This window comes from Cuculus canorus, chromosome 2 (genome assembly GCF_017976375.1).
Source record: "Cuculus canorus isolate bCucCan1 chromosome 2, bCucCan1.pri, whole genome shotgun sequence".
Lineage (NCBI taxonomy): Eukaryota > Metazoa > Chordata > Aves > Cuculiformes > Cuculidae > Cuculus > Cuculus canorus.
The window spans coordinates 123,191,001-123,204,635 of record NC_071402.1 but is presented as its reverse complement, the minus strand read 5'-3'; the positions used below and the strand labels follow the sequence as shown (position 1 = coordinate 123,204,635).

The window sequence follows — 13,635 nt, the reverse complement described above, 5'->3', positions numbered from 1 at the left end:
ATTCTAAACTTGCCTGGCTCTGTTCCCAAGGAGCATCATGCAACACAGGCCAAACTTCCTGGTGTAGATTTTGTTTCTTAATAAAGTTAAGCTCCCCTCCATCCAAAAATCAGTCATTTGATAAAGAAATTTTAAAATATCATTAACTGAAAGATATTGATTAATTTGAAATGTTTTGTATGTATATTTCACTTTTTTTACTTTCTGTAAAGGATTACTTAACATTTCAAAGTGAAATTATTTTGAACCAGAAGGTGACTTTCTTTAAAAGACTATCAAAACCATATATTTGAAACCTTTTGCAGGTTGTGCACATGCCAGGGAGCAAATAGGAAGACAGGATGATGAGGGTGGGAAATAAACTCTTGCCTGCCATACCTTAGAGAGGCACCACAAAAAAAAGAAACCCGGAGTTTAGAAAGCAATAGGAATTGTTAAAGCAAAAGCAAGTAAGCGTATTCTTTCTTTTAAAATAATTCTGCAGAAGCCATATTAATCTTATGAATGTCTCCAGGAAGGTCAGATGTACCTTAATAAGCACAGGTGCTGTGCTCGCATAGTTGAAGAACTGTAGACATTTTGCCTCTCTCCAACATGTCTTAATAGACATTGGTTTTCTACTAAGTGCAAGCTACCAAACATACAAATCCCACCATGTAAAAAACCCAGCACTTGGAATACAAGGATTTTAACATCGCTATTTCTCTCTTTGCTTTTGGTTACTCCAAAACGCCTACACATGGGCAATAAAGGAGAGAAGTTGTCGCTTCTCCGTATGCTTACATCAATAACAACATTTCTTGGAAAAAAAAACCAAAACACTACAGCAAAAATTCCATAATATGAAAATGGAGATATTTTCTTTTTTCTTTATAAGCTACTCTACAATGTAAATTTGCATCCCACAAGAAGAAAACAGCGAGGAAAGCACATTGCAGCGAATGCGGTGCCAGCGTGGTTAATGATGCTTGGCTATTGCTTTCCCATTTTTATTCACACTGAAGCTTAAAGATCCACAGAAAACCAGCAGCAAACAACAATTTATGTCTTTTGATCCTCCATGTTTCTAGCAACACTGCAGTCTGTGGCCCACGCACAAGGATAAGCCCTCCTGTGTTCTGCTCAACAGGGACACACTCCAGTGTGGGGTGGCCTTGAGTGTGTTGCATTTGGTCCCAGGTGCAGCCCTTGTTCACCTTCCCCTGTGCCCAGGGGCGCCCCTGTCCCACATACAGCTGTGGTTCCTCTAGAGGAACACAGTCAAGTTCTCACATCACGCTGTATAAGTGTCCTGAACCTGATGCTGTTCTTCCTTGTCCTGGTCTCACCAGGAGGAATACTGTTCTTTTTTTCAGCTTTTAAAAATATGAACAGTGGTGTTTTATTGCCCAGTTGTGGTCTGGTGCATTTAACAAAATGTGCTGCTTTTTAGAAACTGGAAATGTACCCTATTCCCACTTAGAGTTCTGTAAAGTCGATGCTGAACTCAAGCTTCAGTTATGCTCCAGTGTCAGAAAAGTTTTGGAGAAACCAAAATTCTGTGCCAGCATTTTTAAGACAAAACATCAGAAGTCTACTTCATAACGAGTTTAAATACACATAGGCTATTTTACAGGTAAAAGAACCCAAAATCTTCAGGAAAAATACTTTACTAGGAGAGGGAAGAGAGAGGAAAGAAAAAGCAAAACATTTTTTGAGCCAAGCCAATATTTTTTTTGCATTATTTTTCCTAGTTGTAAGAATTAAAGAAAGTGTGGATAGAGAAAATATTAGATCATAGAACTTACAATAAAACTTAGCACAGGGAAGAGAACTAAATCGAATGAGGATACCACCTGCCGTATAAGTACTGTGAGATTTTCATAAGGTTTCAGATTTTACACAAGAATAAGGAGCGCTCTGGCTGGGCTGGTGGCCAGGCTGAAGGCAAAGGATATTGGAGTCTTCAGATAATGAACAGCTAAGTTTGATCACAGTGATTGAGAATTTATTTATTCAAGAAGATTGAACAGCTGAAGTTTTTATGGGTTGTGTCTGGTATCACAGAACTGCCAGATTGGATGACTGTGGGAAATGAGAACAAAAGGAATTTGGAAAGAGGGTCTGCGGGGGAGTTTCCCCATCACAGTTTCTTCACAGCTTAGTAAACATGTGCAATTCATTGCTCATATAATGGAATTAATTTTCTCCAGATTTTGAAAGTTATTGGTCTGAAGCACAATTCTGAAATACAAGAAGTTCATTGTGGTCCCTAACTCTTACCTTTAGATGCCTTTGTAAGTCGCACCGTGGTTATCACCTGGAGGCTGGAGTTCCATCGCTGCAAATGCAATGCACATGTGAAGTCAAACCACTGGCAGACTTTGCAATCAAAGATCAATAAGAAAAGACACATGTGGATAAAGCACGGATAGGGACTGCCAGGCAGTAATAACTGAGGAAGAAGAAAGTAATATTCAGCCTGCTTACACCAAAAGGTACCCCAATACTGTTACATTGACTACAGGTGCAAACACTGCAGCAATCCAGACAGCTGTGTCAGTGCTAATGGGAAAGCTGCAGGGTGGAACAAGCGATAGAGTAAGTAATCATATTTTAATAAGAAAATGTAACACTTTTCTAAACTAGGTGAAACTTTATTGTGACCTGATAATCTTTGCAAGCCTAAATATGATTTGTGTGTATTTTTTTTAACATTATGATGTATTTTAATACTTGGAGCTTTAAAAATGTTTTTAAGAACAGACTCACATTCATGTACACTTTCTGCCATGTGTTCCAGGCTGTCGCAAGTTCCCCTATTTATGGAAGAAAATGTTGCATCTTCCTGAGTATTGCACAGAGGTATGTATTACGCAGAAACATAGATGACACCTCTGACAATCTCCTTTTAATATTTCTTTGTTTGATATTTCCTCTTATTTTAAAGGGGTATTCAATGCTGATTTACTATATTTCCCATCCCCTGGATTCAATTAACACAGTAGGTGGGAAACCAAGATATTGTGACAACTATTCTTCAATCTCAAAACTATGTAGCAATTTGTATTCCAAAAGGTCTCAAATACTGACATGATAATTTATAGCACCTTTGAATACTTCTTTGTACTAGTTAAACATTCAGACAAAACCTCATCTTGCCACAGCCCCTGAAACTCACAGGGAAGGGCAAAGCTGCAAAAACTTTCTCAGCTCAAAGCTCTGTGACCGCAACTGATGACTTAAGCAGCAGATTTCCACCAGGTGCCTGGAAATGCTTACAGGGTTTTTCACGTCGTCACCATGGAAGACAGTGAAAGTGTTAAATCACAGGGATTTGAAGGATCAAATTCTTACCATTCATAGAAAGTGTAACTGCAGTGTCTTCCCTCAGCAGCTGATGTATTTTAATGCTTCCTGCATCTCAACATCAACTAGGCTTTTGCAAATTAAAACAAAGATAGGTTTGCACAAACGCAGCAGGTGTAGTTAGGCAAGGTACACAAATGCTGAAGCACAGTTTAGAAAATACTTGCTATACTTCAGATATAACAAGAGAGAAATACAGCTTTTTGTATTAGGCAGTCTTGTCCTGATTCTGGTGTTTTTTTTTTTTATTTGTTTTAGTTTATTTATTTAAGCTACTGCTCTTCAGTTACACTTATTTCAGCATTGTGGGACCAAATTCCTCCGATAAAATACTACTGGTATCAGCAGAGTTGTTATTATTATTGGATTACACCTACCTCACTGTTTGAAAGAGCAAAACCTGGTGAAATAATGAGTATATTATTATTATTATTAGCCTGACAGCACCTGTGATCACGGCAAACTGTGTTAGGAGCTCTGTACAAACTCAGAGAGAGAGAGAGAGAGAGAGAAAGAGAGATGGTTCCTGCCCTAAAGAACCTGTAGTTTAAGAAAGTCAAAAGCTACACCTCTTTCAGCTCATCATCTGTTTCTAGGGTTACAACTTTCCCTCTTGCAGGATCCTCCCACACATTTAAATCCTCCCTCACCATTTTAGTGGTTAAATATATTGCGAGCAGGAAGCAAACAGGTTGCGTATGTGCAGGTTTCAAGTGGCTCTTTCTCTGATGACCTTCTTTCATGCTCTTTCATCTCTAAATTTAGCTAGCTACTAACGTGGGAGTCTAGCAGATTCTGTGAGACAGGAAACACTAACGCAGAGACAGTATACAATCACTGGTAGAAGAACAGCACAAATTATGAGACAGTGTAATTACTATTCCATAGCCAAATGAAGTTTATTTTACGAAATTGCACTTTTTCAAGTGTAATAAACCATTACAGACATTGACTCAAGACCAACACATGCAGCACAAAATCAGAAGTTTTATTTAAGGGCTGATGTCCAGAACTCAGAAAGCTGTTCATGGTAGGATTGCTGCGTCTGTATTTGAACAGATGACATTGTAAATGCCAGGCACAAGTACACCTTAAATCTGAAATTCAGTCTTTTACATAGCTGCCTTAGTGCCATCCAATGAGAAGAACGTATTGGAGAATCACAGAAAATGCTTAAGAACGTGAAATACAGTATTGAGGTTCAGAAAATTACTGTACAGATACTGGGACTGAGAGACAGCGATCTAACTCTACTATGTTTCATGACATTGCAGAAAAGTTACACCATGTTAAACTCTGGTTCGCTATTTTCATATATCATAAAGATGGTAAAATAGGAAATGTTCTATATTGTTTGGGTAAGATAAATGACAAGCAGTTTTATTCCCTGCATCATATATATATATATATATATAAAAAAAATCTGATTAAAATTATTAATAAACTTTGTGCTTGTACAGGTAATGAGATAGTTTTGAAGTTTTTAATCATACTTGTTCTCAGAAATTATACTTCCAGTATTCTAGTAAAAAAGCTTTCCCTCCTTTTTTGAAAAAACACCACAAGCACAGCCCAGAAAATTTGTTAATTCTTTCTTTAATAAAGTGGGCTAGATGTTCTTCCAGAGTAAAGATACAAAGGTCCACGACTAAATGAATACCCAGTCAAAATATGATACTGCATTTCTGCAGTACATACAACTGAAATGACATGCAAGAGACTTGAAACAGTCAGAAATTACAGATATCAGATACAGTACAACAGTCTCAGACACATATCTTAATTTCATATTAATCAGTAATTTGCAATCCATATAATTTTTCTATTTGATTATTTTTATCCATGAACATTATGAGCAGGTCATCTTTGGAGAAAAAAAAAATCTTATACTTTAAATGACAATTTCTTTCTCAGTATATTCTTAAAATAATGCAAGACAGGGCGATAACATTTTGTCTAACTTACAAGTTTCTGACTTAATGAATACATAAAACTAAATATCCCTGCACTATGATCAAGCATCAGAGACAACATATTTGGGATGAATATAACCAAAAGCAGATTCATTTTCTGGAATTTGCTTTGATCTTATTTGTATAATCATGTCTCTCTTTCTGAAGATTTTTATCATATCCCACGGCATGACAGGCATTCACCTAATCAGTATTCATGATTAGTGAAAACTTGTTAGAAACTCCCAAAATCTTCATACACTTCTAGCACTGTTTTAAAATATGCAATATTAAAGCCACAACTAATTTACAAGAATAAAAGAACTGTACAAATCATGGTCTTCCATTGGCAATGAGACTGTTCAAGAAAATAGTCATGTGATCCCTGAAACAAATAACCAGAACAGAAATCAAAAGACTGATGCTTAAAAAAAAAAATCAAACAAGAAGTAAAAATATTTTCCCCTGCCAAAGTACTGGAATCTTTGAAGGCTTATATATCACAGAATATAAAACTTTCCTCTCTGTTCCCAGAATATTTCTTTCCTCTTACCAAAGGTATTTCTTGAACAGATTCCCCTTTGTTGGTGGTGTGGCACAAGCCTTGCTGAACGGGTTAAGGCTAGAAAAGCTTGAAAGACCTAAATAAATCAACAGCCACCTAATCCCCTGGCATTCATGCAAAGTCAGGGAAATAAAATAAACCTGAAGACAGGCACGCATGCTGAATTCCGAAGTGATTTTCTATGAAGCTTAAAATTAAACAAAAATAAACACTCTCTGAAATGTTATGCATTTAAGATCTTTCATCTAAACAGTCATCTGACTGTTCATATCGCTCTGTCACAGAGATGTATGATGCTATGCCTGCTCATAATATTCTAGCATTTTATCATTTTCCAAGGCACAAATAATCTCAAGGGAGCTACACAGAGGCTTTTGAGTGTGTAAGGATACCTCAGTTACCATATAATTACATGACTATTATCTCTTAATTGCAGTCACTGACACAGACCTTGTAAAATCTACAACCAGCAAACCACATGTCACCTCATCTTTGGAATATGGTACTTAACTCCATTTACAATTACAGACTAAGCAGCAAATAACTACAAACACAAGCTCTGCCATGCAATTACAAAGAGTTTGCATGGTATAATGTATATGTAACTTAAAAGTAAATAATGCAATTTGATTTGGTGTTACAAATAGCATGACTTTCTAGCATTCCTTCCTCAAGCTAGTTCTGTGTAGGTCCTGGAAGAGCAGGTGTCCACTGACCACCAGGTTCTTTTTCTGAATTTTAGCAGAGTTTAAGGGGATCAGAGAGTACTACTTGAAAAAAACCTGTTATTAGATGTGCTATGTACTTAGTGGGAAAGAAATACACTTTTCCATAGAAGAACAAGTTTTAGAGTTAATTACAAAGTTTCTGTTGGTTAACGCTGCTGCACCATTATGTTTTTCTTGACTAGAAATGTGGAAATCGTATAGGAATATATGTAAACAGAGTCTATAGAAGATAATAGTGATGAGGCATAAAGTGCTTTTAATTATGAACATTTCATTTCACTTTGCAACCTTCCCTGGTAAGTTATCATACTCTAGCTACTTTTAGTTCAACTGGCTCAGGTCTACACTATGAAATACTGTAATTTCCCTTGTACCTACTGCTTAAACCATGGTTGTCTCTGTAAAATAAAAAAAATAATGCATGCCAGAGGGAGTAAAAGCAGACAGATATAAAGAGGGAAAGAGGTGAACCAAGAACTCTCAAGAGGAAAAAAAGTAGGCAAAGGGAAATAAGGCTCTGTTGCATATGTCCCCATTCACAAGGTGTTTGTCACACATTTTCCCTGTAAGACAGTGCCGAGGAACAACTACATACACCTCTGCCTGGAATACACCTCAGGCTACTGCCAGATGAAAATGAAGAGACTAGCATTCCTCAACTGAGAACAAGCTTACTGCCAGGACAATGCTTTTAATCTTTCTGTTATACATTCCCTACTTCTCTAATCACAATCTCTGAAGAAAAAGTACCCTTTCCTACTCATAAAACCCAGTCAAGCATATTTAGTAAAAAGCTGATATTAAGTCTAGCTTGTCTTTGCTATTCCAGGTTTAATGCCAAGTATCTACACGCTTCCTAATCCATTATGGTATCTAGCACATACTATCCTATGTTCTGGGGAAAGCAACAGTTCTATAGTAACAAAGCTCCTAAGTAAGATAACTCTACAACTAAGAATAACTGTATATTAGAACTGGGTTTTACTGGATCTTTACTTAAGGCAATTATTAAAAGTTGTCTATTCTTTTTGAAAAGTTACAGTTTGCGGGCTGTGGGTTTATTTATTTATATTTTTAAAATTTCTGCTTTTGGCAGCTGAAATTGGTTACCTTTATCTATTTTCTGTCCTTCTAATGCAAAGAACTATCCAGCCCGTGGAACCACAGGAATCTGAGCTGAGTTGTAATGATCAACCTCCCAAACTTTCCCAGCCTGTTTCTTTAGATGTCCAGTGGGCTGACAATAGCAAAGTCAGAATCTTTGCTGTTATTACTACTGTTGTCATCAGGGCTGGAGCTCAGGTTGCTGGAGGAGGCTGAAATGGAGCCCATCAGTGGGTCAGAGAATACCAAAGAAGAACGAGATGGAGCTTCTGGCTTCACCGCTACCTCCTTGTTTGCCTGAAGGGACTGCGCCGGCTCCGGGACAGCACTTCTACTTCCTTCCTCCTCTTTGGAAACCATAATATAGTCATCAGCACTCTTGCTCTCACTAGTGCTCGAATCATTCGTAGTCTGTAAGACAGCAGCACAGAAACAATTTACGGTTAGTACCAGTTTTACTACTTAATGAGGTTTATGATGTATGTCAGTGATACAGGAAAAGGATAAAAGAATAATCATTACCCAAAAGTAGCAATGCCCAAATCAAGATATAAAAAAAAATATTAACTTTGGATGAAATACTTTATTTCTTATTTACAAAAGCATAAAAGCTAACACTCTAAAAATATGCTATTTGGTATAGCAGCCTTACATGTTTCACCATCACAGTGCACCCATGCAGTGATCACAGCAGCTAGGCATCTAACACAGATTATAGATGTGGAGATTTTCTGCTGTTAGTTTTCTGCAGTAATTAATGAAGTAGTATTGAGGAATTTCTTGCCGGTCTGCATGGACAATGGCATTTTGGAGCTTGTCAGAACAATTTCCTAGTAAAACCTTGACCTGTGGAATCTGAGCCATATGTAGATCAGGTTTAGCAAATACCAGTTCAGGTTTGGCAGATCAGGGCTCCAAGGGCTTCTAGGCTTAGTATTGTTGAGTATTACCTGATTCTACCGGAGAACGTGGGCCTGGGAATCCATAGAATCCCCTCGGGAACTGTGTGGCCCTACACACTCTGGCAGCAGACCAAGACTACACAGCAGTGTACCAGAAAACTGTCTATGAACTGACAATCTTCTATTCCAAATAGTCATATTCAGGAGGAATCCAGCTTTTCAACAGTCAGAGCTATATGTAATTAGAAGGGAAGACCACCTATACAGAAGATTAGTATTTCTCACTAGCTGACAACTGGCAGCCTATTAGCTTGGTTGCAATCCAAATGGACAACAGTTCATTTTCTTCTGTAGAGGTGCATTCAGCTCCTATCTAGCACTATGTTCCTCTAACAAAAATATGATTGTGCTCTTGTTTGCTATCACATGAATTTTTTACAGCAGAAGAATGCAGTCTGCCAAGCAGCCTGTGGGAATAAGCATCCTGAAGCGATCTAATATTGAAACCAATATATTTGATTACACTGATGAGAGACTGAAAAAAAGGAGAAATATAGGGGCAGCTGGGGAAATGTGTATGTCAACATGCCTGTCAACTGCAACTCTTTCAGCTATGACTTTCACCAAATGAAAAAATTAAATTCACTTTGAGGTAAATGAGAGATTGTAGGTATTAGATAAAAAGAAAGCAGTAACAAAAGGACCATCAGGAAGAATCTGAATGAGATGAACTTAGACCCTCAGCAGAGTACATAAATTGGAGTATAGAGGTCATCACAAGTATCAGCAAGACACAATCTGAAGTCATGCTATCCATGATCTCCAGCAAAACTTATTTTGCTGAACTTACTATTAGAGCTGAAAACAATTTTCCATTGCTCTGATTACTGATTATAGAGTAGAAATCTCCTGAAAGGGAACACTAGAGTAGCTCAGGGAGCAAAACTCACCGGTGATTAAGAATGATTGTAATATGAAATGAGGGAGCTGGAAGTCTTCAGTTATTATTTACACAATCATTCCAAATTGTTAAAAGTCACAAACAAGATAAATATCAGCTGAATGAAAATATGTTCAAATACAGAATTGTGACCTGTTCCAGAATGTATGTGAATGACGATTTGAATATCTCAGTAAATTTTTGCAGTAAATTTTTAAAATATCCTGTTTCTATAACTTATAAATTTGTAAGTATACCTAAGTATAATAATATTATTACATTATTATCTAGGTATAATAATATATAGTATTCTGGTTTGTAATTAACCGATTTTAATACTTTCTCACTCAATTGGCAATATCTTAAGTCCAGAGTACTGGTTACAATTTTAAAGGTCCTGGTGTAAGACTGCTAAACTGATAGAAATGTACATCTATTATTTTTTTATACCAATTCATTTTCTTCAGATGACTTAATAACATTCATACCAAAACAAGGAGAATGCTTTTAGAAATATCAACAACTATCTTGTGCTGAGTGCTATCAAAACTGATCTCAAGCTTCCTGATTTGCACAGAATCAGGGTAGTTCAAATGTCAATCACTTCAAGCACTTCCCATGAAGTTGAAAACAAACAGATCTGTTCCACAAGGAGAGATACTTCTCTACTTAAGCACTTCTGAGATGAGACATAATTTGTTATTAATTAGCCTTTTGCTTTCATCTGGAAACGCTGTTTTCATAAGCTGTTAGTCAATCGCTGCCATTTCCAGGGGACATAGGCAGCACACAGCTGTGGCTCTGCTCCACCACCATGTCAGTAGTCACCTGATTTTGTAGGCACCTAGTGCAGCCACAAGACAGGAGCTTTAAATGTTCAAAATTTCAGAATTTTCTTCTCTGCCCTCTCTCCCCCCACCCCTGACAACAGAAATATACATTTGTTTAAAAAAACATGATTGCATAGTTCACGTAGCTTCTTTCCACTCTTCTGTTTAAAAGATCTCAGGGAAAGCAGTGCAGTCTCATTTTGCAAAATAATATACTTTATTATTCCAAGCTATCAAGTCATGCTATTTCAGTCCTCACAGCCCTTACATCCAAGATTGCTCCATATTCCATAGGACAACACAGATGTTATCTAGTGACACACTCACCCAGTGATATTATTTTCCTTGCAGGCACCCCCCAAGGATCCTAATGGGGTGTCTTCCTTTTGGCAGTGAGCCCCAGTAAGGACCCACTGTCATAAACACCTTGTGCCAGCGTTGCAGTTTCCTAAATTCTGCTTCCAAAAAATGTGCTCTTGCACAGTTAAAAAAAAAAAAGCATCCTGCCCTTTATTAAAAGGAAAGAAAATTACTCACCCAAGTTTCTTGCCCTTACGTGTTGTGCTTTGTAACGCTACTTTTCATTCTACCTTCACTTTTTGGCTCAGTTAAAGAGACCTATAGCTCACTGGAGTGTCAGAGAAGCAGAAAAGCATAGATACTGACTCCAAAATGCTGTAAAAGGGCCACCCACAAATGTTTGTCTATCCCTGGCGTACATTGGTATTTTGGTACTGATATTTCCAGAGGTAGAATACTTCCTCTCTTCTTCCTCTGCCTGTTTCTGTTTCAGGAAACTCATGCTGACGCAAACCATGTTTTCTCCCATCTGCTGCCACTACTGAATAAATGAAAAATGACAGAATTATACTTCCAGTAGCTTTGGAAGTTAACAACCTTACGCCCGTTGCCATATGGCTTCTCCAAACATTTTTTTTCCTGATGAATATCATCTACTAGGACCAAGCTTATTTCAATTGCCTTCATACTGTGAATGAGTTAAAACTAACTGTAAGGATACAATTCAAGGAAGCTTAGAAGAACAGCAGCTCATTTTGCCTCCTCCTTTGAACAGACATAAAGGCAAGATAATGTGTTAATTATCATTCATTATTTAGCAACAGAAGCCTTCTGTTTGTCAACTGCATGCTGCCACCAAAGCCAAACATTCTAAAAAATGCTCTATTTCTTTGAGCCTTTATCTCAATTTTCTTGCATTTTTAATTTTACAGCTTTCCTTTCTTCCTTTCCAAAGAAAGGCTGTATCCTTATCCTCACCTTCCAGAAAGGGATTTTGAGGCAAAAAAAAAAAAAAAAAAGGAACAGCACTTTTAAAAAAAGTAAATTTGATAAATAATTTATACTTATATAACAGCCAAGCACAAAAGACCAAATTTTAATTTCAATTGCATGATAACTACACCTGTAACTTTTCCAGCTGTTCTGGAAAATATCCCTATAATTCCACCAGAGAAAAATCTCTACAGCATAAGTCACATCAAATAGAATTACATGCATTACCAAAGTCACAGAAAATGTAAACACCATAAAATTTATTTAGCAAGAAATGCACTGAACGGTCTAGAAGTGGTTGGAATTTTTAGTCCCCCCTGCAGCTCTCAGTAAGCACTCCCAGCTTGACCCAGAGCATCAATGCAGCCCATTTTCTTCATCAGAGCTAAAAGCCTGGGCTTTGGCCCAGTTTGGGTCAACAATTGACCCCATCAATTAACAGCTGAATGTCACAGCCCACTAAATTCAGTAGTTTTATTTTCCCGTGCTTTATTAAAAAGATTCCAAAGCTCTCCATTTTCTTTGTTTTTAGACACTGTGGTTAAAGATGACGGGCTTGAAAACAGCACAGGCCATTGGGATACTAACAGCCCCCCTGGACTGCCATTTCTAACCCAAATCTTTTATTTTTCTTTCTGTGATAGGGGCCACTTCTCATTATCATAATTGGAACTTCCAGAAGGTAAGAGGGGAGGAAGCTGCTCCATATGAATGTATCACACCTCCAAACATAGTCCATGTGATGCTGAAGCTTCGTTAATGCTCTGCAGGAGCTCTGCTTATACAATCACTGCTCATGTTGCTCATAGTTGCCTTATGGCATAGAAATTGTGGGACCCATGGGCACCTCTCAGCTCCTATGGCTGGATGTACACCTTGGCTACACACTTGGGTGAGACCTCATTACACATCCCCCTGCAAACTTCCATCGGAAAGAAACCTGCGCAGACGAGTCCTCACCCGCTCCACTCCCAATATCCAAAGTGCAACGCCCCCGTGCCTCTGCTCAGTGACACGTGATTTGGACCAGTATCTGAATATGGTCTTCTCCAGCATGATTAGGTCCTGCATACACTCATATGGCATGTTGTTATGTTTTATAGCATTCTACCTTCCAACTTCTATAATAAATGCAAGTAAAAATAATAAAAAAGTAGTATTTGCTATTTTGGCAAGAAACCAAAATGTGCTTTGTATCAAATGCTGGGAAATAAAGGGCAAAATAGGTCATTATATGAACACTCCAATATGATGCATCAGTTTAACCTATGCCTTTATTATGGCAGAAAGTAGTGACTGTACTGACAACACCTAAAGAAGCAATGAGAACTTTATGCAAAGTTTTGCTCTTTGAACCTACCATTACTAAGTAAAAAAAATAAATTCTTAGTATTGCTTCTAACGCTGAAACACAGTTAAATACGATTTTTAACATAGTGTTTGCTAACTCAAGTGGATTGTTGTAATAATCAAAACAACCTTATGCCATTATTTGAAAATCAATAAATACTTTCTCTAGTGCCTAATTAAACTTGTAAAGAGTAAACTGATTGCATACTCTGCCCTTGAGGTGATAGTGCTACCACTGGATTTACAGGTGTGAGCTTCAGTATTGGGGTAGGGGATTTACCTTTAGAACTCTAACATTGAAAATTCCACATACACATGCATATACAACAGTAATTGTTTTCAAGATCACATTTGAGTCAGACTGAGTCTTAGACAGAGACCTTAGAACATGAAAGGAAAAGATCTCTTTCTGTATATGAACTTGTCTTGTGATTGTATGCTTTGTACGTGAAAACATTGTTTACTGTTTCAAGGAGAAAGTCAATACAATGGAGTAGAAGGTAAGAGCAACCTCCTCAGTATTTCCTTTTTGGCACTGGCCTTGGATGCACTGCAATGCAGATAATCAGCTCTTACATAATGGGATTCTGGAGGACAAGGACAATGAGAATAATCAACTGATA

The 13,635-nt window shown here is 37.5% G+C and overlaps 1 protein-coding gene across 8 annotated transcripts in view; it reads right to left on the bottom strand.

The window, feature by feature from the left end:
- Positions 1 to 4,235: 4,235 nt before the first annotated feature.
- TBC1D5 (TBC1 domain family member 5) overlaps positions 4,236 to 13,635 on the bottom strand; it is a 319,581-nt gene continuing 310,181 nt past the window's right edge. For all 8 annotated transcript variants that reach the window (XM_054057267.1, XM_054057266.1, XM_054057270.1 and 5 more), the window contains one exon: positions 4,236 to 8,108. In XM_054057267.1, the coding sequence (XP_053913242.1) occupies positions 7,815 to 8,108 (294 nt within the window). In that variant the 3' untranslated portion in view covers positions 4,236 to 7,814. The remainder of the gene's footprint in view (positions 8,109 to 13,635) is intronic.